Source organism: Filicampus tigris, chromosome 5 (genome assembly GCF_054856515.1).
Source record: "Filicampus tigris isolate MCC_2025a chromosome 5, RoL_Ftig_1.0, whole genome shotgun sequence".
NCBI classification, from domain to species: domain Eukaryota; kingdom Metazoa; phylum Chordata; class Actinopteri; order Syngnathiformes; family Syngnathidae; genus Filicampus; species Filicampus tigris.
Genome location: NC_141221.1, coordinates 1922501 through 1945264, shown reverse-complemented (window position 1 = coordinate 1945264; position 22764 = coordinate 1922501). Strand labels below are relative to the sequence as shown.

The following is a 22764-nucleotide window of genomic DNA, read 5'->3' as shown; positions in this document are numbered from 1 at the left end:
GAATAGAATAGACAAACACACACGCAGAGACCAGCACAAAACGTTAGCACGAAACTTACCCTCCAGAGCATACTTGACATCCTGAGCAAAGAGCATCCACATCACCTCAGCGCTGACTTTTCCCACGTTCAGTTCCTGAGGAAACCTGAAGGGGGAGCACATGAGTTAGGTGGCAGCTCTTCCTGGCTCTGATTTATAAGCCATTATCTCACCATGGAGGTCGGGGTCACCTGACTTCCTGATCCCACGGGAGACGGAAGCGCCAAGGTTTTTACACGACCACGGTGTTTAGACTTAACTTTACTCAAAGATAAGTTTAGTGTATTGAAATTTCATTTGAATACATCATAACATACACGCTTGACAAGAACCGAAGAGAAGGAATTAACCTTTTTTCTGTAAAAAAATTTAAAAATCGTAAAATATTATTATTATTATTAGTTTTTGTTTTGGAACTACTGCAAAGCTGCATGTTATTATGTAACTTAAAACTGTTGACGGCAGCTGAATTTTCAAAACAATAATTAAAGTGAAGTCAACCCCAAAAGTTTCTTGTCTGTTCGATGCTCCTCCACTCGTCTAAACATGGCATTCTGATGAATATTGCATCTGTGGAATATGAGTTAAGCAGCAAAATCCATCCGTTTTTAGCCATCTCAGGGGGCGGCCATTTTGTCATTTGCTGTCGACTGAAAATGACATCACAACGGCTCAGTGCTCAATCATGGCTCAGCTGGTTTCTGAAGCTGAGCCGTGATTAATTGTTACCTGAGCCCTGAGCAACTGTGATATCATTTTCAGTCGACAGCATATGACAAAATGAAGATGGACAAAAAGGAGTGGATTTTGCTCCTCAACTCCAGATCTGGGCAGCGACAACCCGTCCCCGGTTTCCGTCCTGCATATTCAATCGACCCACGTGGTCCAAGTCGGTCTGAGTCAGCCAACCGGCGTCGACAACGGACTTTACCGATACCGCGTCACATGCAGGTGCCGCACTCCTGACACGCGGTCGAGTAAGGAAACAATAAAAAATAAAAGGGTGGGGTGTACCTTGCGGTCCCACAGACGCGATGACGTGTGTCCCGTATTCTTTTTATTTCACCGATGACAACGCTGTGCATGTGTCAGGTGTTTCTGTTTGATTTTTTTTCTTTGTTTGGCGGCGTGTGTGCTCGTGCGGCACCTGCGTGTGACGTAAAGATTATGTCATCGACGCCGATTGGCTGTCGCCGGCGAAGAGTCGATTGAATATGCAGGACGGAAAGCGGGCACGGAGGCTCGCTGCCCGGCTCTGCTTAACTCATATTCCACAAGCACAGTATCAAGCAGAATGACGTGTTTAGACTAGTGGAGCTGCACAGCACATATTATTGTGAAGAAAATGTTGGGATTGACTTCCCTTGAAGATCAAAGAAGCGGAAAACTGACTGGTTGATGATGGGCGTGTAGGAGTTCTTGTCCTCCTCAATGATAGACACGATGAGCGTGATGAGTTTGGGCCAGAAGTCAAGATTCTGGATGCTCGGGCCTTGCTCCTCTGGAGGCTGGCTCTCCTCTTTCTTCTCTTCCTCCTCCTCTTCTTCCTGTTCCTCTTCCTCCTCCTCCTCCCCCTCTTCACCCTCTACCTTTTCCTTCTTCTTCTTCTTCTTTTCTGCCTCAGGCTGCAAGAAGAAAGATCAATACACGGACTGTGAATTTGCCAGGACGACCAGATGGTGGTCACCAGGGTTTAACCCTTCCATTTCATTTCTGACATTCAAATACTTTCAAGGTTATTTGACCCTGAAATTTGATGTCTTGTCTTAAAGTGGTGTTCACGGGGGAGTTTGAAACACTCCATAGAACTGTCTGTGTTCCCACCACAGGTACACAGGTTCCGGCAGAAACATGCACCTGTTGGTGTTTGAAGGGTCATGGGGGAAAATCTCGAAACAGTGAAAGAGTAGAATGTCATAAGAATGATCATGCTGTACATGCTTAACAAAACAAACCCAAGTGAATGCATTTTTAAAGTCCTGTAGTTTGTCATTTGATAACGAACATACTGTGTGTGCATGCAAAATAAACAGCATGTAAGGTGTTTACTGACGGCGGGGGCCGTGGTCTGGAACTGGCAGTTGAAGAGCTCCAGGCAGTTGTTGAAGATGTACTCATAGGTGGAGTTCAGGCAGGCCTTGACGCAATCGCGGACCACCGACGAGGCCCGGGGCGGGCTCGGCAGCTCCAGGACCTGGATCGGGACCATATGGACAAGACTGCGTCATTCCAATCGTCGAGGTTCTCAAACTCAAATTGTTTCAATGGAAAAGTCGTTTACTGAATGGTCTAAGGCATGAATAAAAATGAAAGCACTCTCAAGGTGTATGGTGCTAACATAAACTAACCGCAAGACTGAATCTCCTGATGTCACTCACTAGGCCACGCCCCTTAGAGGCTCACATCAACATGAATGTGTGCATGTGTAGGTGTTCTTTTCTTTATATTGTCTAGTAGTTAGATTTTACAAGACTGTGCTATTTTTTTAAAAACAACAAATTAATAACTACCGTGATGATACATTTCAAATGAGAAAATCCATGTGGGTAAAAGGTCACTTGAATTACAAGCTTGGTCACAGAATCAATTGAAGTCGTAAGTCAAGGCAACACCGTAAAGTAGAAGAATGAACTAGCATGTTCGCATTTTAGCGAATCAATGCAAGAAAACCAAAGCGCAATTAGATTTGTACCTTCATCCTGAAGAAGGTGATGCTGGTGAGGAGGTCCACCGTGGACTTGAGATCCTGGAGGCGGGGCTTGCAGCTGGCCGGAAAGTTGTTCTGAGGATACACACGTGCACATGTGTAATATGTTTAGGGATTTGAATGCAGTGTTTTGTATACCGTAAAAAGCTTGCTTTGTCACCCTTCAAATTCCTGCTAAACCCAGCCTAAAGTTTGGCTGCACTTCCTCATGCTGTTGGATGAGAAAAAAAAGCGCCCAAAATTTTGTTTGTGATGTTCAATTTGTAACAATTTACTTATTTTTACGTGAATGGTGTTTTCCACGTTAAAATCGTCCAAAATTAGGACATACATTATTTTTATTAGAATTAGATTTTTCAAATAAAAAAAACGAGATACTGATTTCTCACTGCAATATCCATCAATCCATATATGTATATTTTAAATTATTTTGATTCCAAACACCATCCAAAAAGTCATTTTATTGGTTTTGATATCATATTATATATAACAGCATATTTTTCCATATTTTTTCCATTTTTCTTGTTGTTTGCACACTCACTCTGTACATGGAGAGGTCAATCCTCAGGGAATTGTGCAGCTGATCCAAAAGCTTGACAAAACGATCCCTCTGTTAGAAAGAAAAAATATGCCAAAATGTCAGACGGAAGCACAAATTTTCCCCTTTATCTGCAAGGAATAAACAAGAACTCAGTGGTAACGTTAATTATCACATGTCACTTTTGATTGGGCGGCCAAAGACAGGCTGGTTGCTTAGCGACAAGCTGGAGAGGGTTTCCCTTTTCGTTTTACGTCAGGATAAAACAATTGCGATAGCGACATTACCTGGCATTACTCAACACCTAAGCCGCCAAGCTCTTGAAATATTTCCTCTTTGAGTGTGTGTGCCTGCATGCAGCACACAACGTGAGGCATACGCACGCACACAAATAAACCCCCAAAACAAACCATAAATTCAATCTGTAAGGTTCATCAGGCATGTCTTGGTAGGTAATTGACCTGAAAAAGGCAGCTGCAAAACAACATGACTGACTTCCTGTGTCTTTTTGAGTAGGGCTTTTTGGTATCTTTTGTGGGTCTACTCACATTAGACATATTTACCAAATGACGTGTTGCTAACAGAAACTGGTTTCAGGGGCTGAATTTTCCAAAATCTGCAGAACAAATGTTCTGAGAGACTCCTAGAAATTATTCAATTGAGCCTAATTTGGCGGCTTTGAACATAAATCGCCGCCTTTTTGTTTGCCTTGGGGCATGGCTTCTTGAGACTTTCCAGTCGGTGTACTCATAATAGAGATGGCTATTAAATTGAAATTGGCTTCAGGGACCGAATACCAAAAAAACAGACTGTAGAAAAAGGTTGTTTTTGAAGAAAACCTGGAAATGACCAAACTGAACCTCAAGTTACAGGCATGCCATTTTGAGACTTTTTTTGTGGGTTCGCCCATGAGAGACATGTCTGGCAAATTTCATGTTGCTGAATGAAACTGGCTTTGGGGGCTGAATTAAAAAAATCCCACAGACAGAAATTTCAAAATTGACTACTTTGAACTAAAATATTCACCCTTTGCTGTGTTTTAGAGAATGGCTGCCTGAGACTTTTTTGTGGGTCTACTCATGATTAACAGTGCTATTACATTTCACATTCCTGAGTGAAACTTGCTTCGGGGGCTTCATTTTGAAACAATTACCAGTATTGAAGATGACGTATAAGAATTTTGCATTCTGTGGCAACTAATCAAACTTCGCCGCCATGCTCCGCCCACATGCAATGACCACAACCCATAATATTCACAATTTTGTGTTGTCCTTCTGTCTGGTTTCCAAGGCTAAAAATCTGGTATAGCAATTGGATAAAATCTGTCCGAATAGTCTTTGAAAAACTCCCGGAAATGGCCAACAAGAACTTAAAATCAGCAGGACTGTCAAATCTCCCTGCTGTGGACCGGCACACTTCCTCATTAAAAAAGTGTCGCCAACTCGCCTTGGGGGCAGCAAAGGGTCCGCGACAACGCCAGGTCAGCATCAGGACTCCCTGGCGGTGGCCTCCGGCAGCTCCTGCCGCCATCCTCCAGCTTCTGCTGGACTTTGAAGGTTTGTTCCCAGAGCGACGGCTCGCAAATAGGCGCGGCGGGATGGTGCAATTTCACTATTTTACTCGTTAGAATTCAGTACACTTGGCCGTGCCCGATGTGGGTGTGCGGGTAATTGGACTACAAACAGTCGGCAGGGTTCCCAGTTCACAGTGGGACCACGCTGTCGTTCCGTCTTAACTGCAACTTTTTACACCGGTCTCCTATTATACACAGCACGTAATGCAAATCATCTCAGAGCTCTGTGTAAAAGGTGATGAAATGTCAGCGCTTCTATTTGGGCTCTGAAGCATTTCGTGAAAAGAATCACATTCTTACCAGTTATCACAATAATTGAAAATTATAATCTAGCAGAATGATGGAATGTGGAAAAATTTGGAAACCAAGACAATATTACTAGACTAAAGATGCATTCATTTCATTATTTTTCAACAGAAAATATCACTCAATCTCATGAATATAATTGAGGAATTTAGTCAGATATTGGCGAAAAACTTGTAATCTATGTGTATAATATATGTGTTTTCATTTGTGAAAAAGTTTCAATCTAATGAGGAAAAATGTTTTGGAAATGGAAAAATTCCATTTTGTTAAAAAATGGAATCTGAAAAGAATAGAATTTGTTGATGAAAAAAAAGAATTTTATGAGAATAGTCATAATTTTACAGAAATTGCATTCTTTTGTTTTTGGGAGTAATAATAAAATTGTCTATCTATCTATCTATCTATCTATCTATCTATCTATCTATCTATCTATCTATCTATCTATCTATCTATCTATCTATCTATCTATATATATATATATATATATATATATATATATATATATATATATATATCGGCCTTTTTGTTTCTAAAGTAGTTGTCGCTGTCATACAGAATACGTCGGATCTTCCTCTACGGCAATTTGATGGTAATGTCACTCACCCCGAAATTGGAGGCGGCGAACCTGGCGGGTGCGGTGACGTTGGTGGTGGTGGCGCTGGGGTGCGCGTAGAAGGCGTTGATGTTGGCCAGCAGCGTGCTCATCACGGCCGGCACGCCTGACAGCATGTACTTGGACGACAAGCACGAGAAGTGGCTGACCAGACAGACACACACACACACAAACACATACAAAAATCAGTCAAGCACAGTGGTGACTTGATTTCCGAATTGAAGATGTCATCATTTATACATATGAATATAAACCCCAAAAATGGTCACAATTCGGATACAGACTATATGCTTGTGAGTAGGCATGGGCAGTAGTATGGTTTATAAAAATAGCAACGGTGTCACTTTCAACACCGTCATAAAAAAAAAAAAAAAAATGCAGCCTAATATGATATTAGATATATTTTTTTGATAGCACATAGATTAATGCAGACAGCATATTTGGCCCAGTGTTAGCCCCGAATTTCTTCTCCCGACAATCGTAGGTCGGGGCCGACTCTCGTAATGGCTCTAAAGATAATCTTATAAAATAATCCTGCCGTGTGTGGTGTTCAGACTGATCTCGGCCGCACGGGAGAACGTCCGACTTCAAATTGGGGATGTTCAACATGTTGGATTGTTTTGGCCCGACTTCGCCCCGTGTGTGCTGAGTTCCGACGACAAAACGGCACACGGCCGGTTGACAGTGACATACAGCCAATCAGAAAGCGAAGTGACCGGGCGGCGAAGAAGCGCGGTGGGAATCCAAAATGAAAACAGTCATGCCGCAATGGAGCCCAACGTCTTTTCTTTTTGTGTCACTTTTCTCCACGAAAAATTCGCAAACTAGCGCCATCGTCAAGACAAGACCTGAGACCACTTCTGCCTTTTCATGTGTCATGTTTGTTTATTCCGAAGTCTGGTTTAATCTCGAGGGGTTTTGCGAGACTTTCCCTCTGACGTGCGAATATCTGTGAATGAATGCGGTTGGTGTGTGATGTGTTGATCTGCACAACACACACGGTGATTTTTTCTAGTCACGTGCGGGGTCCCTCAGAGTTTGGAAGTCGGCCGACAACTTTCAAATCCTGCTGTGTGAACCAGGCTTTACCGTACGCCCCGGTGTAATGAGGAGACAGACTGACGACAGACGGTAGCCTTACGTCATGGCCTGGTAGATAGGCTCAACGCCGTATCTCATGGAGAACTCGTCCACCACTTCCTGCTGCACCTCGTCAAAGTAAATCTTCCAGGCGTCGTCGCCCTGCGCCGCCGGGAACTTGACCACGCCGCCGCCCTCCACGTCCGTCACCAAGTGGAAAATGTTCTACCAGACCACAACTGCCCCTTAGCTAGCTTTTCCACTTAGGACCCTAAACAGAGGGGGAGCAAGCGCCTTACCTCGTGGAGACAGGTGTACTGCACATGGTATGGCGCCACCTTTTCCTCGCCTTCGATCTCCACGCTGATCTGAAGGCGAATGGCGCCTGACACCGCTGACTTGTCAGTCCGCTTTTCTGTAAACGGAAGAAAAAACACAACTTGCAGTGACGCTAATGGCTAAAGCAGTTAAGTCAAACTTGAGCGCTCTTCTTTGTGTCGCGTGCCAGTGACTTGCGCAGTGCAGCTTGTCTACAGAAGGTTTTGAAGTGACATCTTAGCGTCGGCTACAAGAAACGTCCAGCGACTCCGTCAAGCAGCGTAGCGTGTCGACAGTCATGCCCTGCCGCGGCGAAGCATACGTACCCAGGTTGTACCACACGTCCATCTCGCCACTGAGCGTGCGGACCTCGATGATGCTCTGACCCAGGAAGTCGTCAGACTCCCTCTTGAGCCGCTGCTTCACCCGCGACTTGATGTCGTCGTCCTCGTCCCACACGCGCAGTTTCACGCGGTCCGACGAGTTGTGGCACTCGCTGGAAAAGACGGCGGAGAGTTCAAGATACAAATAAAACATCGCTGGTGAGGACTATAAAAAGGGGAACTGACAAGCTGAACTTCTCCTCCCAGACTGGGTTCAAGTTCCCGTAGATGGTCTTTGTCCTCTTCTTGGTCTTGCCCACTTGGATGGTGACATAGGGGTCACTGGAACCGGTCCGGTCTTTGGCCTGGAGACCCTGCGCACTCACAACTAACGCACCAGAGGAAGCGCAAATAGTACAACGCACACCTACTCAACACCCCACGCACACATTATGCAAAATAACACTGGTGTGACTAACGTAACACATAACATCAACTATTTTCAAAGGCAATGATTGTGACTACTTCCTGAGCAACCTTGTGCAACTATTTCAGCTTCTCTCAATGAAGAATGTCAGTGTGGGAAAAACAAAGTCTGAATATGTCTCCGCCTTTGATGGACCACGGAGACAAGGTGTGATGGTCGCCACGGCAACAGCAACTGCACGCTGCCATGTGTCAGGTTGCCGTGGTAACAGCGACACCCTGGATGCGCGGGAGGTGGCGGCGGGTTTGCAGCGAGGTAAAGTTGGTTCGGTTTTCGGTGACACTGGTGTGCAGATATCTGCATCTGCACTCACGCCTTTATTTCCCCTCACACCTTTTGTGACCTTTTCCCCATTATGTGCGCACACTCATGGCCGATAACAAGGTGCTCTAAAGCGGCCACGCCGGCCCAGAAGCCCCGGTCCACAAGGTGTCTGACAAGTTGGACTAAAAAAAAAATTTAAAAAATAAATAAATAAAAGTATTCTCTGCTTTTCACTCTTCCATCTTTTGCTTTGCGATGTGCGGACACTCACGGCCAACAACAACGAGGCGCTCTAAAGTGGCCACCCTCGTCTAAAGCGCTGGTCCGCAAAAGCTGGCTCTTAGAGCAGACTTTGGAAAAAATATATAAAATGAATATATCTCCCCCCTTTCTCTCTGTGATGTGCGTGCACTCACAGCCAACACCGAGACGCTTTAAAGCGGCCACGCCAACGGAATATCAGAAGTGACCATGAATTTGTGCGATGTAAACATAACTAGCTCGCTAAATGCATAGTACAATTTTGCCGGATAATCACTAAAGGCAAAGGTAGGCACTTAAGTTCTTACACATTGGGGGAGGAGCGACTCCTGCCAGATACCGAAATGTGGCATCGGGTGACGGAGGAGGAAATTGAGATGGTGAAAGAGTAGAACACACATCTGCACAATTGGCTACTACCTAGTTTTGAGTCTTTGCACGTTTTTAGCAGTTATCTGCAAATACGTATCATATATTTAGAAACAAATCTCTGAATTGGCTTTACAGGGTCTTGAAGTGTCTTTCTGACAAACATCTACAGTGCTGCACTTCATTGACAGTAAGTGAAACTTGACTACGTCCTCTTTGATCCTGTTGGCGTCTCCTTGGTCTCGGGTGTCAAAAAGTGAACAGCATGATGAAGAAGATTGTTTCAATCCTAGTTCCAATTCATCCAGGTAATGTTCATGAACAGTAATCATTAACAGATAAAACCTTTCTGGATGATCAAAGTATTGCGATTCATCCTAAAATGTCCCCCGAAAGCCCTTTCTTTCTTTCGTGACTTTCTGTGAGTAGCGCAGTGACAAACAACGTGCATGAAGTGCAGTGATTTCGCGAGGACCCGAACGTACCGTTGATGGTGATCTTGGCCGACCACTTGGAGGTCCCGTCCAGGATGTTCTGCTTAACGTTCTTCATGTGCTGGCCGTGGAGTGTCCTGGACATGTCGAACACTCGGCGGACCTCCTCAAAGATCTCTGGCTTGTTCCTCTCGCGAATCTTCATCCTGTCCTTCATGGCCATGATGATGTGCTGGGTCCGGTCCTCCGCTCCCGTCTTGGAGCTCTTCTCGGCGGCTCCTGAATAAGACGGCAGAAGAGGCTCGTTGTGAAGTCTTGGATAGGATTTGGGCCCAAGAAGCTCTTTCCACTCACGCTGCAGGCAGTCGGCATTGAGCAGCTCCTGGCACTTCTCGTGGACTTTGACGCCACACTCGGCGCAGCGCATGCCCTGCCGAGCGATGCCCCACAGCAGTCCCTCGCACTCGTAGCAGTAGGTGGGCGTGGTGGCGGTCCAAACCTCAAAGTTGTGCGGCGTGGTGCAGGAGATGGGGTAGATGAGAGCCTGAAGCGTCTTCTTGTACACGTGGCACTTCTGTTGGGAAACAACCAACAGGAACCGGTGACTCCAGCGACACTTGTACGCAGCGGAGCTCATCGGTAGTGATGTTCGTTAACGTCCATTGCGGCAACAATGCAAGCGATCGCAGATCTCTTGTGGCACTCGTGTTTGTTACCCTATCGCGACAAAACTAGATAACTTGACTCACAAGCTCTTTGTCCTTGAGGGAGGTCCGCGTGGCCAACGTGTGGGACAGACCGGCCTTCCTGGACTGGATCATGGTCTGGAAAGTAGAATGAAGAGTTGGGATGAGGTTCTTCTATTCTCACACAATGCAAACAGTTGAACATTACGAGTTGGACAGACTAGCCGCCCGATACCTCCCTACCCCACTTTCCACATGTGCAAGTATTCGAGTCGTAGTTTGTTGTGTCTTTTATTCACGCTGTTTGCTGAGGTGTTTTTCCAAACCTATACTGTGCCCCTCCCTTATAGGAGCATAGTTTGGAGTTTGTTTTCCCCCCTCCCTCTTCCTTATGTTTTTCTTTATCATCGAAGAAAATCGGGGCGCCGTCACTAAACTTTATCTGATGCTAATGATGCTCCCGGTGGCCATGGCAATCCCATTTCAGATCATCATGGACAAAATGGGATAGTTGTGAGACAACGCGGATGGGCAAAAGTGACAGGCCGTGATCACCGTGGATGTCGGGCAAGATATTTCAACTGTCAAAATATTGGTGCAGATAAAAAAAAAATCTAATCGGTTGCTGTGAATGCAACAAAATGCGACACAATGTAAGGGACGGGAAGCGATATGAATTTTTTTCAGCATCTCACAAACAGTAGCAAGACTTGAATAATGGCCAAAATCTCACGCCGCACTGTTCCGCGCTGCCGTGGCTACGGGGATCATCACATACTAACCTCGCGTAAACAACTGAAAGGGAGCTCTTTCCATGAGTCAACAGTGGGGAAATCTCCTTCAAGACAAGTGCAAGGACTTCTTTTATGACTTAATATGATTTCATTTTGTTTGCGAGAAGCAGAGCCCGAGGGAGCAAAGGGGTGGGCGTCGCTACGCCAACTATTTCAAAAATCAAAAGGACGCAAAAACGTGCAAGCTCGTCCCACGTGCAAAACACAACAACTTGTGTTTATATGCTTTACTCACCATAGCCTGGAAGCAAGAAGAGGAGGAGGAGGAGGAGGAAGAAAATCAAAGGTTACAGATGAGCAAGCAGCTAAAAAACTGGCTTACATATTTTTTTTGTTTTCATGTTTTTCCAAATACTGTATCTTCCTAGTTGTTCCCACCTTTTGTCTTTATGGATACTGCTCTCTATGTTAGCTACTTACCATTAGCATTGCTATAAAGTAATGGGTGAAATATCAATTTTTGTTACATTATTTAATTATTTTAAAAAAAAAAATTTTAAGTTAGATGTTTTCGTATGATCAATATTTCCAATGTTTGCCTTAAAACCTGTATTCTAAAGAGGGCATACAAAAAAGTGAAATATCAGTTAATTTTGCAGAATTATTGATTTTACACATGTGGCTATTTTTGCAAAAAAAGTTAATGATTTGAACTCACCACTTCACTAACGAGGGGAATGGGTCTCCGCTTTCGGAGGTCCGGCATACTGTCAATGCCAAACGGTGTGTTTTCCCTACACACAAACACACAAATGCACAGATCGATATATAAACGGGTTACATCGTGGATATTCCCGGTCGGATACTACGAGGCCGTCACTGACCCTGGGTTGGCCCATGGTTGCCTGCCGGGGTCGCCATCGTATCTCTGAAACACAAAGTCAAATGTCACAGATTTCAAGGCAGGTGGGATGCATGGATAGCTTTTAGGGTTTTATGGACATGGAAGAGAGTCGGGATTGAGGCGGCTTGGTTGACTTTCGTCACAGCATGCTAACGATAGCATCACTCCAATGGCCAACAGGTTCACTTTGAACCACAATGGCTGACTTCATCTGTCTGTTCAGGAATGGCTTCTTAAGACATTTTTCTGGCTTTACTCCGGATAAACATGTTCCCCAACTTTCCTATTGCTAAATGAAACGGACTTCGGGGGCTGAATTTTACAAAAAAATCCAGGGGTGTGAACAAAACAATTTTCATTAGGGTGAATTAAGAAAATGGATGGATGGATGGATGGTTCACAATAATAATGAAGAAGAAAATAAAAACGCCACATGCTCAGGCCCCACAAAACACACAAACGCTGATGTTATTTGACGTCAATATTGCAACATGATGATGAATTGAACGCAACCGGACACCAAAGAAACATTCCATCAAATTACACATGAACAAGGTCTTGGGGGGATGTAATGTTAGTAATGTCGGGAGGCAGAGAAACCACACAGTCAGAAACCTGATCTCCATCTTGACTTCCACCTGCAAGACAGCACAAGAAATACGGCAAACTGTAAACATATGCTTAAGCTTTAGCGCTAACAGCCGACTGAGCTCATCAGTGTTCATTGACATGTCCATCCGGCTATTAAAAAAAAAAGATATCTCCCTCTACCCCAGGAGGTAATTCATCGGTTCTAATTCAGCAAATGGCCGCAGCTGGAGCGCAAGGCTGGCAATTGGCAGGTGATGGATGGATGATGCTTGGGGGAGTATGAATAGCTTGGCTTTGGCGCAGACGACAAGACAGACGGCGTCAAATTAATATTTGCGTTAGGTGTTTAATGGCCGTACTCCGCAAAGGTGCTTTGAAATGTAAAAAAAAAAAAAGTACTGAAGTTAAGTATTTGACCAAAAATGTGTACATGCGTCTGTAAGCAAGTCATTCTCAATTTTGCAGAATTGTGGCATCATAGTGAGGCTAATTTGGATCAAGAACATCCCCTACACTGAGATTTAGATTTTCAATAGTGTCGTCCCTTTTTTCTACTATATATATTTGGAATTTGGTAGCCATCAGACAATGAATGGCTTCTTGAGACTTTTTTATAGGTCTACTCATAATAGACAAGCCTTCCATATTTCATGTTGCTAAATGATTGGTTTCAGGGCCTGTAATTTAAAGAAATCTCAAGGTCAAGTTCAGTTTTGGAGGACCCTGGAAATGTCCATATTCACACTAAAATAGCTGCTTCCTGTGTCTTTTCAGACATGACTTCTTGAGACTTTTTAGAGGCTCTACTCATGATAGACTCGCCTACCAAATTTCACATTGCTAAGTGAGACAGGTCTCAGCGGTTTAATTTTCTCAAAATTCCTTTTTTCCTCATTTGGGTGATGGATCAGTTGGAGTCTATCCCAGCTGACTCTGGGCAACAGGTAGCCTAAACCCACATTTGGACAATGGTCCTTTTCCTAATAATAATATATGGAACGCTATTTTGACGGAAACGTAATAAAGATTATTAATGATTTCCAGTTGAGGACTACCTGCTTCAAAGCCCTCCCGAGAGGAGGTGGACACACTGGACAGGTTGCGCCTCATCTCACGCTTCTCCCTTAGGATCTGCTGGAAACTCCGGACACACTTTAACTTGCGTTCGTCCATCTGACTTATCTCCAGGTTTTGCTCCTCAGCTTGGATGGCTAACTTGACTTCCACGTTTTCTCCTTGTTCCTCTGGTTCTGCGAACGACAAGGATTCGGTGGTGGTGCCTTGAGACAGTTGGCTCTTGACATTCCGATCCAGAGGCCACTCCTCAGCAACGTATGCGTGATCTGCTACACTGGTGGACATAGATTCGGGGTAGGCTACAAGTTCCAAACTTGGGTAATGCTGGCTGGTGGCTGCAAATTCTTCTTCAGTTTCTTCAAAAGGAATGTTTTGGCTCACAAGGTCCCAGCTAAAAGATTTTGGAGGCATTTCAGAAAGTGTGGATATGTCAAAGTCTGTTGCATCTTCCGGATCATGGTCTGGGGGGACTTCAAGTTTGCGAAGGGCTCCACGCAAAGCAGAACTAAAGTCGGAAACGGCTCGACTTATGCGCCTGACGTTGAAGCTCGTTTGGAGATCTTTCTGACCGGGTTGAGGGAGTCTGTTTTCAGTTTCTGTTAAAAAGGAGTTGTCCTGCGATGTCCACGTCCCTACTGTAGAGTCTTCATAGGGCAAGTAAGCTCCATCATGACTACCAACCTGATTGTTGGATTGGTCATAGTCGAACCCATTGGAGTATCCATAATGTCCATCAAAAGAATGGTAACCAGAACTTTTAGGGTAGGAACAATCTGTGTTGTAACTTCCAAGGTTTGTCTGAAACCCTGGCTGGGATTTTGACCTCCTCGTTTGCCAGTCCTCTCGACGTGAGGATGTCCTTGCACGAGAGTTGGAGTAATGCTGCCTGGATCCAACCAAGTCATGATCTGAGGAAATCCTGGTGGCATAGTGATCCCAACCAACCGCTCCATCATTTAAAGCCTGTGACTTATGATCCTGCAGGTAGGAGGGTTCCCCGTCCCAAAGATGCTCACCAGCAGATTCGTGCGGCAGCGTGGTGGTCGGCCAGTGATCCTTTGCCTGGTCGCTAGGTCTCTCCAAATCCGACTCGGATTTGGAACTTTGAGAAGACAAGGAAGTGGTGCTCAGGCAGTCTTGGCCAAAGCTCAGCTTTCTGGCTAATGCACCTTCTGGGATGTCTGAGCTGAGGTCCGAAGTATCCTCGAGTTCCTCAGGGTCCTGATGATTGGCTGATTCTGCAATTGGAGACACAGAGTAGTCTTTTGCCCTCGGTCGCCGCAATTCCCCTTTGCGAACGTCGGGGAAATGGTTGGACTTTGGTGCTGTGCTCCCTAAACTGCCATACGCACTAGCCGGCCTTCTGCGAGCGGAGGGCCCGTCCATGCGCACCACCCCCGACCAGGTACCGGCCCGCGTGCCTTGGTCTTGATCCCCCTTCCCACTGGAGCGTATGCCCTCAATTTCCAGCAACACAGCATCCACACAGGACGACACCTCCTCCACAGAGCCCTTCACTGAGGTGAGGTAATCCCTGAGGTCTGAGATCTCCTCCTGGATCTTGTTGATGCCCCTCAGCTCTTTGAGAATGTGATCGATGATGGCGCTGGACTCCTCTTCGCCCAGACGCCCTTCCTCCTCCTCTGGCTCCGGTGGTCCAGGGAGGGACGTGGTGAAGTCATAATCCAAGGTGTCCCCGGCAGAGTAAGGTCTCTTGGGTCGAGCACGGGGGGAAGCGATTAGGATGCCATTCCGTTCCAGTTTGGCAGAACCAGAGAGTGGGGCGGTGGTGGGAGGCAGCTCGGGAGACAACGAGGGCAAACCCTCAAAGGAGATCCGCTTACGACTGGCGGGGGATTTTCCACTTTTACGCTGCAGAGTGCAGGGTATACGTAAACACCCTTCCCGAGTCAGCTCCACTTCACCGACACATGGTGGTCCTGATGGTCCTGCATGTCCTTTACCATTTGACAGAACTGCTGAAGAGCAGGCCTCCTCCCTCGATGCCGTTTTCAGATACAGCTGTCTGTGATCCTTTGCATTTTTTTCCTGATCAGCTTCCTCCTCATAGTAAGGCTCGGGATCGGGCACGTGGTGGTCCACGGACCCTTGCAGCAGCCGATGGATTTTCCCCCGGATGACCAAGGCTACCTTGGGGTTGGGGGCTCGTTTCTTGGTCTTGGTGCCTCCCTTAGGGGGCACACTGCCTCCATGTGACCCACCGGAGCGATTCCTGGAGAACATGTTCCTTATGGTGTTACCCACATTGTCGTCAAAAGGCGGCGACCATTTTTCTGCTAATTATACCTGCAGGAGGTATGTGTTTTTATCCTGTTAAGTCAGCGTGCTGTAAATGGGCTAAAAAAAGAGACAAAACATTGGAATATTTAGTGAACAATTTCATATTCATATTATCATATCCAGTAAATATTTCAACGGAACAAGAAGGATTGAGACATTTGAGGAATGATGATCCAGATGAACCTCCAAGCAATAATAAAATAATTTGGAATGCAAGCCTTAATAGATTATCCCTTGCAGAAATTGTACAGCGTATACGCAGACGCATGATTGCAGTATAAAAGGCCTTCTCTCTCTATTACACAGATTTTCCATTCGCTGTTCATCATTTCCTGCGAAGCAAGCAGAAGCCTGCTAGTTAACCGACAGAAAAACACAAGTGATTTTTTTAAACAATATATACTGTATTCTTTTGCTATTTGTATGGTGACAAATCATCCATTTGTAGATTTGTCATACGAACAAATACCTTGTACAAGGGGTTTTATTTGGTCACTAAAGTACTTTTGTTAACATTGTCAAAATATGAGGTTTATTATTTAAAAAAGGCAGGACTGGATTATTCGACTGCATTAGATCGGGATTCCATCTAGTTTTCATTTAGAATCGAACAGCTGGCCACTCTTCTTCAATTGAAATAGTCACTACGTACGACACACATGCATTTTATTTCATTTCATTGCGATTGTTGAAAGCTTCTGAACGTCGCAATGACATGCAAGGAGGGAATATTGGGAATATTTCACGTCTTTTTATGTGACTGTTGATTTACTGCCCTCACACAATACTCTTAATTATGTTTATTGACTGACACATTGATAGGATGTCAGCGTCCTGGAAGTGCGCTAAAGTCCTTCGCTGTCAAAAAAAAGGGCGAATGTAAATCACACCAGTTGGTGTTCCACGCACGCCAAATCCTTCAGCCCCAATTCAAGAAAGAAGCTAAAGCAGATGCTTACAACCTGATAAGAACACAAGCAGCGTTTTTATTCTAACATAACACTAATTTCATATGAAAAGTTCACACACTCTACCTAAGGGGGCGTTGCAACACCCCCACTTTTCCTGGTTAAAGGGTTCAGCAGCTTGGGAGCTCAAAGCACTTTGACATCGTTAAGCATATCCATAACTGCATTAATGTGCTGACTGGCGTTAGCTTCAGGCTAAGTTTGATTCCTGTTGAAATACATTTTCATCTCCACACTTGACGCTCCTTTGATGTTCCACATTTGGGAATAGTTCAATTTGCTGCGTCTGGCACCGAAGGCATTTGGTCTCTCTGGGAGTCGCTCTTAACTTTGGTATGGCAGTATATTGATATGCGCACTCAGTGGCCACTTCACTTTGGCTGCCACGCCAATGGATGATATTAGCGGTGAAGCTTTTTTTTGCACGGGGGAGAGGTGGTGCGCCAACTGTCAGTTTGGGTTTCAATCCTTCACTGCTGGTCATTTTCAAAACAAAGTTGCCCGTTTTCAAACACTTCAACTGATCTTTCGCATCCAATATAATATTGTGTTCTGTGGCAATATGAGCAACAAAAGAATGAGAAGATGCTCTTATTTCAACCGAAAAATAAAGTTTTCTAGCTTTTTCCATTCTTTAGTAATCTGCAGTAGAACATTGGTTGGTTTCACCGAAAAAGTGGAGAAAAAGACTAAATAGTATGCCACCATCAAGTGGTTGACAGTGGTAGAACAATATCCAGTTACAAACTATACAAAAAATAGAAATTAAAAAAATCTGCAAAACACTGGGACTGCAAACCCGTAACCTAAAAATGTCTTTAGCATACTGTTTCTCTAACGCAGTGATTGTCAAATAATAGTACGCCGGCTCCTCTCGTGATACGCAAGAGAACCACTAAATTCAATAGTGAATTGGCGCATGTGACAGCGGCTTAAACATGTTTTCAATCGAGGACAGTGTAATTGTTAAGTCCAGTTCAGTTGTATTTGACTATTACATACATTTGCACTCATACATATAGAAATCTAACTGTAAATGGAAGTTTAATTTGCAGGTTTGAGTGACGACCCATGACAATAAAAGTGCTGTTTTGAGATTTGGGTGCTTTAACAGCTTGTTAGGCTGTCACGCTCTCGTCACGTTTCCCTTTCTTAATGTACCTAAATTGCTGCTGTCGGGGGAAAAAAAACAACCCGCCAACATTTTGACACTCAAGAGAATAGCAACTGACACGTCAATCTGCCTCTGCCCAAGATTTCCTCCTACCGAAGACGTTATTGATCGTTGCTAAACGGCGGCCGTGCTCTTGTGATCGTTTCACGCAGAGACGATCAATGGGAGAGCTTTAAGACGGCACATCCGCTAGCCATCAATCAGACTTTTTCTATTGGAGGCAATAAAGGAAAGAGTGTGTATGAAACAAGGCAGACGTCAATATGAAAACGTCCTCTGCTCACCTTCAACAGAGACAAAAACAGCCCTCGCTGACAAGTGCACAACGTTGTGGAGTGACTACCATGTCGGAGATTGCAAGAACTAAGGGATTATTTCAGAGAAATTGAACCAAAGATGACAAATTGAGGCAAAAAAAGTGGCATAGAGTCTCTACGGGCGCACACATCATTGTGGAGTGGACACTGTCAGAGTTTAAGTGTGGGGGGGTATTAATGAAGAATACAGCAAAAAGGAACGGGTCGAGGCAGGCTAAGTGTGACAGGTAAGGAGTGTATATACACACACACACACACACACACACACATCCTCACCACAACAACACCAAAAACAACCTCCCCACTCAAACACGATTAAGACACTGAGTCATGTCTGCCGCCTTCATTAGCCTGGTTGTCCCACCACAAGCTAATTGATTTAGCATCGCCACTACACACGCACACACACACACACACACACACACACACACACCCACGCACGCCCACACACACACACACTCAAGGCGTGTCCGTCAAGAGTGCATTCTGGGAACTGTAATCCAATCAGCCTTCTTTTCCCTCTCCGTGCCACTCATGTGAATGACAAGCTGTTAGCCTGCTGGCGCTAACGGCTTTAGCTTCCTCTCAACACACTTCGGCACACTTGTAGGACATCTACTCATGTTACTCATGAGGCAAAACTTTGCAGTAGTTGACAACTGTGTGTTACTAGTTCATTCTAAAATTGTACGAGCTAAGCTTCGCTTCATTAGTAATATGAGTAGTGTACAAATCAAGTCAAGTCAACTCATGCGCAGTAATTTATCAGCGGACTCTGCTGGGGGGGCTCGTGCATTTGAAAGTTCCACCTTTTGGGTTGGTTCAGCATATACATGATTGGAACCAGCAACCAAACAGTTCTAAGGACTAAGATGCTTAGAATCGTTATACCAAATTAGGAACTTTGGAAGGACCAATCTGTGTTTGGACCACAGAAAGTATTGCCTCCATTTAGTTCCAAGATAGTTTATCAGAAGACCTTGCTAGGGGGCTAGCACTTTCAAGAGGTCCTGGAACCTTTGAGGCAGATCCTGCACGTTTCCGTACTAAAAGTTTCAGGAAAATTATCAAGAACTAGGAACTTTTGGACGACTACTGTGTGTGACAACCATTGTCTACATTTAGGGTGGTTTATCAAAGCTAATCTAATATCTGATTGGAACCTTAGGCATTGATTTTTAGCGGTCTGGGAACTTTTGGGTATACACATATCCGATTGAAACCATTTAGTTCCATGAACTAAAGACAGAGAATGGAAAATTCCAGGAAGTTCCAGTTATTTGCATGACATCCTATCGCCGCTTTCTGATTGGCTGCCTTCCAAAGAAGTAGTCGTCCTATCAGCACCTGCTAAAAGCCTTGGCAGAGGTCTGTACCCCTTCCCCTCATTTGACTTCCTGTATGTCATGACTTTCTTGCCCGTCTTCCTGACTGCCGGCAATTGGACCTCCGGCCCGTCCGCTGCGGGCCACGAGACGCGTCCGCTGGCAGAAAATATCCCGCCAGGAGGTCTCACTTTGCTACTAAGTGACGGATTTGCAGGCGGGTGAAAGTGCACCGTGATTGGTTAAAAATAGAAAGTGCTTGGCACTTGAGGATGGAGGTTCACTTGGTCGGATTGGGGGTGTTGAGGCCCGGGGGCGGGTCTCCTGTAAAAGCTCCCGGGGGGCCCGTAAAGATATGGAACTTGTGTTCATTCCTCAAACGTCTCCTCTCCCTCATGAGTGAATGGTCGCCATGCACTTACCCGGAGCACGAAGATGGGCGCCAGAGTTGCCGGACAAATCCTCCAAAGTGGATTTTGCGGCATATTTTTGCTGGGCTGTCAATCAAATCCATTTGGTGTTGTTTGTATGTCCAAGCAGAATGACGGCAAGGGCCATCCTCATCCTCATCTTACTCTTCATCGTCCTTCCTCCTCCTCCTTTTCCTTCTTACCAGTGATGGAACCGCTCAGTACTCGCACTTCTCTCCTCGCTCTCCCTCACTCCCTCTCTCCCACTCTCCCGTTCTCTCTCTCTTTTTCCCTCCCTCTTTCCCCCTCTTGCATCTTGTCCCTCCCTCTTGCTTCCCACCTCTCCCCCTTTCTGCCGCCCTCCTTCCTTCACTCATCCCTCCCTCTTTCTCTCGATTCATTTTTCTTCTCCCCTCACCCTCTCTTCCCCCCCTCTATTTGCCTTACTGCATCCACTTCTCCATCTGTTTCTCCCTTTTTCTTGTCTTCCTCTCCCTCTCTCCTTTCCTCCTAACCCCCCCTCTCTTGCTTTCTCTCTCTCTCTGTCTCTGGGCATCTTTGACCACCTGTCTACTTCACTTCCCCTACTCTTGCCTCTCATCCTCTCCCTCTCTCTCTCTCCTCTCCCTCACTTTCTCTTTGACTCTCTCCTTCCCGTTTTCTCACTTTGTCCCTCTCTGTGCTTCTTTCCTACCTGCTCCTCCCTTCGTCCTTCCCACAACCACTTTCCTTCTCTCCCCTCCTCTCTCTCTCTCTCTCTCTCTTCCTCTCTTTGTCTCTCTCCCCTTTTCCCTACCTGCCACGCTCCCCCTCTCACAGACCTTTTCCTCCCGTTTTCTCACATAAAAAAAAAACATTTTTCTTTTTTTCACTCCTGCCAGTCTCACATATGCTTTGCACGGGTCTGCGCCTCCTCGACACCTCCACTATCCTGATAATAAAATATAATACACAAAATCTGTAGGGGAATAAAAAGTTGATGACACGACTTCGTGTGCAATAGACGTGTCCGACACTTGACTTGCATGCCATCATTCCTTGGAAATTGGGAATTGTCATGAAAACCACCATAACACAAAACAGAAATAGACGACAGATAAGCCACAAAGTCCAAAAAGTCCAACACACACATCAATCCAATCATCCATCCCTCCATCAATTAAAAATGAAGACTTCTATGAAGGCTCCATGCCACCCTCCTAAAAGATGGAATCCATCCATCCATCCATCCATCCAGTAAAATGACTTATTTAGAACAAGAGCACTCAGCCGTGCACTGCAGACATCTGCCAAGAGGAAAAAAAAGTTAACAAAAGTGAAAAAAAATCTTGGATCCCCACCAAAATGTAATGTAATGGCTTCTTCCTTGACGCCCCCCAACCACCCACCCTCCCTCTCGACGCACCACCACACTCCTCCTCCCACCTTCCTCCTCTCTCAAAGTTATTTCAGAAAATTAGTAAAGTAATTTTGTGTGTCATCCTGATAAGTCAAAGGCAAAAAAAACACGACTGAAAACTCCTTGGCCGAGGTACTAACAAGGGGATCGATTGTTTTATAGTGCCTTTACTTGCATTCATTAATTTCATCCTGTATGGTTATAGAACACAAGATGTTGACGCCTCCCCCGAAAATAAGTCCACTGCACACCTGTCACATGCCTCAATAAAGCACTCCTCTGGTCAGTTATTCATGATAACCGCCACCTTGCACAATAGAAATAAACTCATTGAAGGAAAACTGACACTCAAGCACAAGAGACAGCAACTAAGAAAGTGAAGCGAGGAGAATAAAAGTATACAAGCTGCCTGTCATAAACAAATTGACGGCAACAGGGACGCAGAAATGTCATACGGTTGCCATGCCAATACTGACCATGGAGACGGAAAAACGATTTCTGAAACTGCCGGGGAAGAAGAAGAAAAAAAAAAAAACCACGATTCTCAAGTTAAGACATAGCAACAAACAATGAAAAATGACAAGAAAATTACAGAGAAGAGCATACATGTACAGCACTGCACTGCAATCAGAATTAAAGCCTGAAACTAGTATCCCCACACTTGCAGCACAACAATCCACATTGGTCAGGAACTATCCGTACACTTGCAGCATAACAATCAGCATTTAAGCCTGGAACAAACTACATTCAAACCTTGAACTATCCCCACATGTACAAAAAAAAAAAAAAAAAAAAAAATCAACATTAAAGTTTGTAACTATCCAGTCGCAGCACAAGCATCAGCATTAAAGCCTGGAATGACCCACCAACTTGCACAAGAACAACCAGCATTAATGTCTGAACCCATCCACAGACTTGCAGCGCAACAATCGGCATTAAACCCGAGACCAAACGTGTGCAAATCGGAAGCAGAAAGTCAACCAAGCCGCAGTGAAGTCGGGATGAAAGCGAAATCGGGCGATGGGGGAAAATAAAGGACAGCAGCGTGAGTGGTCCTACCAGGAGGAGATTGGCCCTGACTTTGTAGTATGCTTTGAGCCAGCGGATCTTTGAAGGAGAACACAGAGGAGGATCGTCGAGCGACACGCTGACCAGGAGGAAAAAAAAAACAACATTATTTAATACTTCACTGGATCCATACTGTACACCAAGTGATAATCAATAGATTGGAAGAAAATCAGCCACCATACATTTTGGTATCAATGAATGTATCAATACCTGATGTCTACGTATCAATACTGTACCATGAGAGGTAATAATACAATGATCAGTCATTCTTTCTCATTGTACAGTATTCATACAATAATAAGCGTTGTATTACTGTTGACAAAATATTGTAGTATCATTTCTCATCGCTAGTTCAGCTGACATACCTGATGTCAATCCTGGTCTTGTTATTGTCGCTGTCCCAGACGGGTTTAGATGGCAGGATGGAAGTGTCCCTCAACTCAGTGGTGTCCGGAGTGGGATTCTCCACCTTGTCCTGTTCCCACGTGGGCGCTTGGC

The 22764-nt window shown here is 45.0% G+C and overlaps 1 protein-coding gene across 5 annotated transcripts in view; it reads right to left on the bottom strand.

The window, feature by feature from the left end:
• The window catches only part of LOC147146822 (uncharacterized), a 69469-nt gene that overhangs the window by 14578 nt on the left and 32127 nt on the right, over window positions 1–22764 (bottom strand). For all 5 annotated transcript variants that reach the window (XM_086031821.1, XM_086031823.1, XM_086031824.1 and 2 more), the window contains exons 10-26: window positions 22632–22764; window positions 22258–22345; window positions 11617–11660; window positions 11451–11526; window positions 10062–10136; window positions 9667–9886; window positions 9364–9591; window positions 7744–7885; window positions 7501–7670; window positions 7156–7271; window positions 6918–7081; window positions 5767–5920; window positions 3288–3356; window positions 2732–2821; window positions 2093–2233; window positions 1432–1664; window positions 60–145 (exon numbers count right to left, since the gene is read on the bottom strand). The exon at window positions 22632–22764 is cut by the window's right edge and continues 122 nt beyond it. In XM_086031821.1, the coding sequence (XP_085887947.1) occupies window positions 60–145; window positions 1432–1664; window positions 2093–2233; window positions 2732–2821; window positions 3288–3356; window positions 5767–5920; window positions 6918–7081; window positions 7156–7271; window positions 7501–7670; window positions 7744–7885; window positions 9364–9591; window positions 9667–9886; window positions 10062–10136; window positions 11451–11526; window positions 11617–11660; window positions 22258–22345; window positions 22632–22764 (2229 nt within the window). The remainder of the gene's footprint in view (window positions 1–59; window positions 146–1431; window positions 1665–2092; window positions 2234–2731; window positions 2822–3287; window positions 3357–5766; window positions 5921–6917; window positions 7082–7155; window positions 7272–7500; window positions 7671–7743; window positions 7886–9363; window positions 9592–9666; window positions 9887–10061; window positions 10137–11450; window positions 11527–11616; window positions 11661–22257; window positions 22346–22631) is intronic.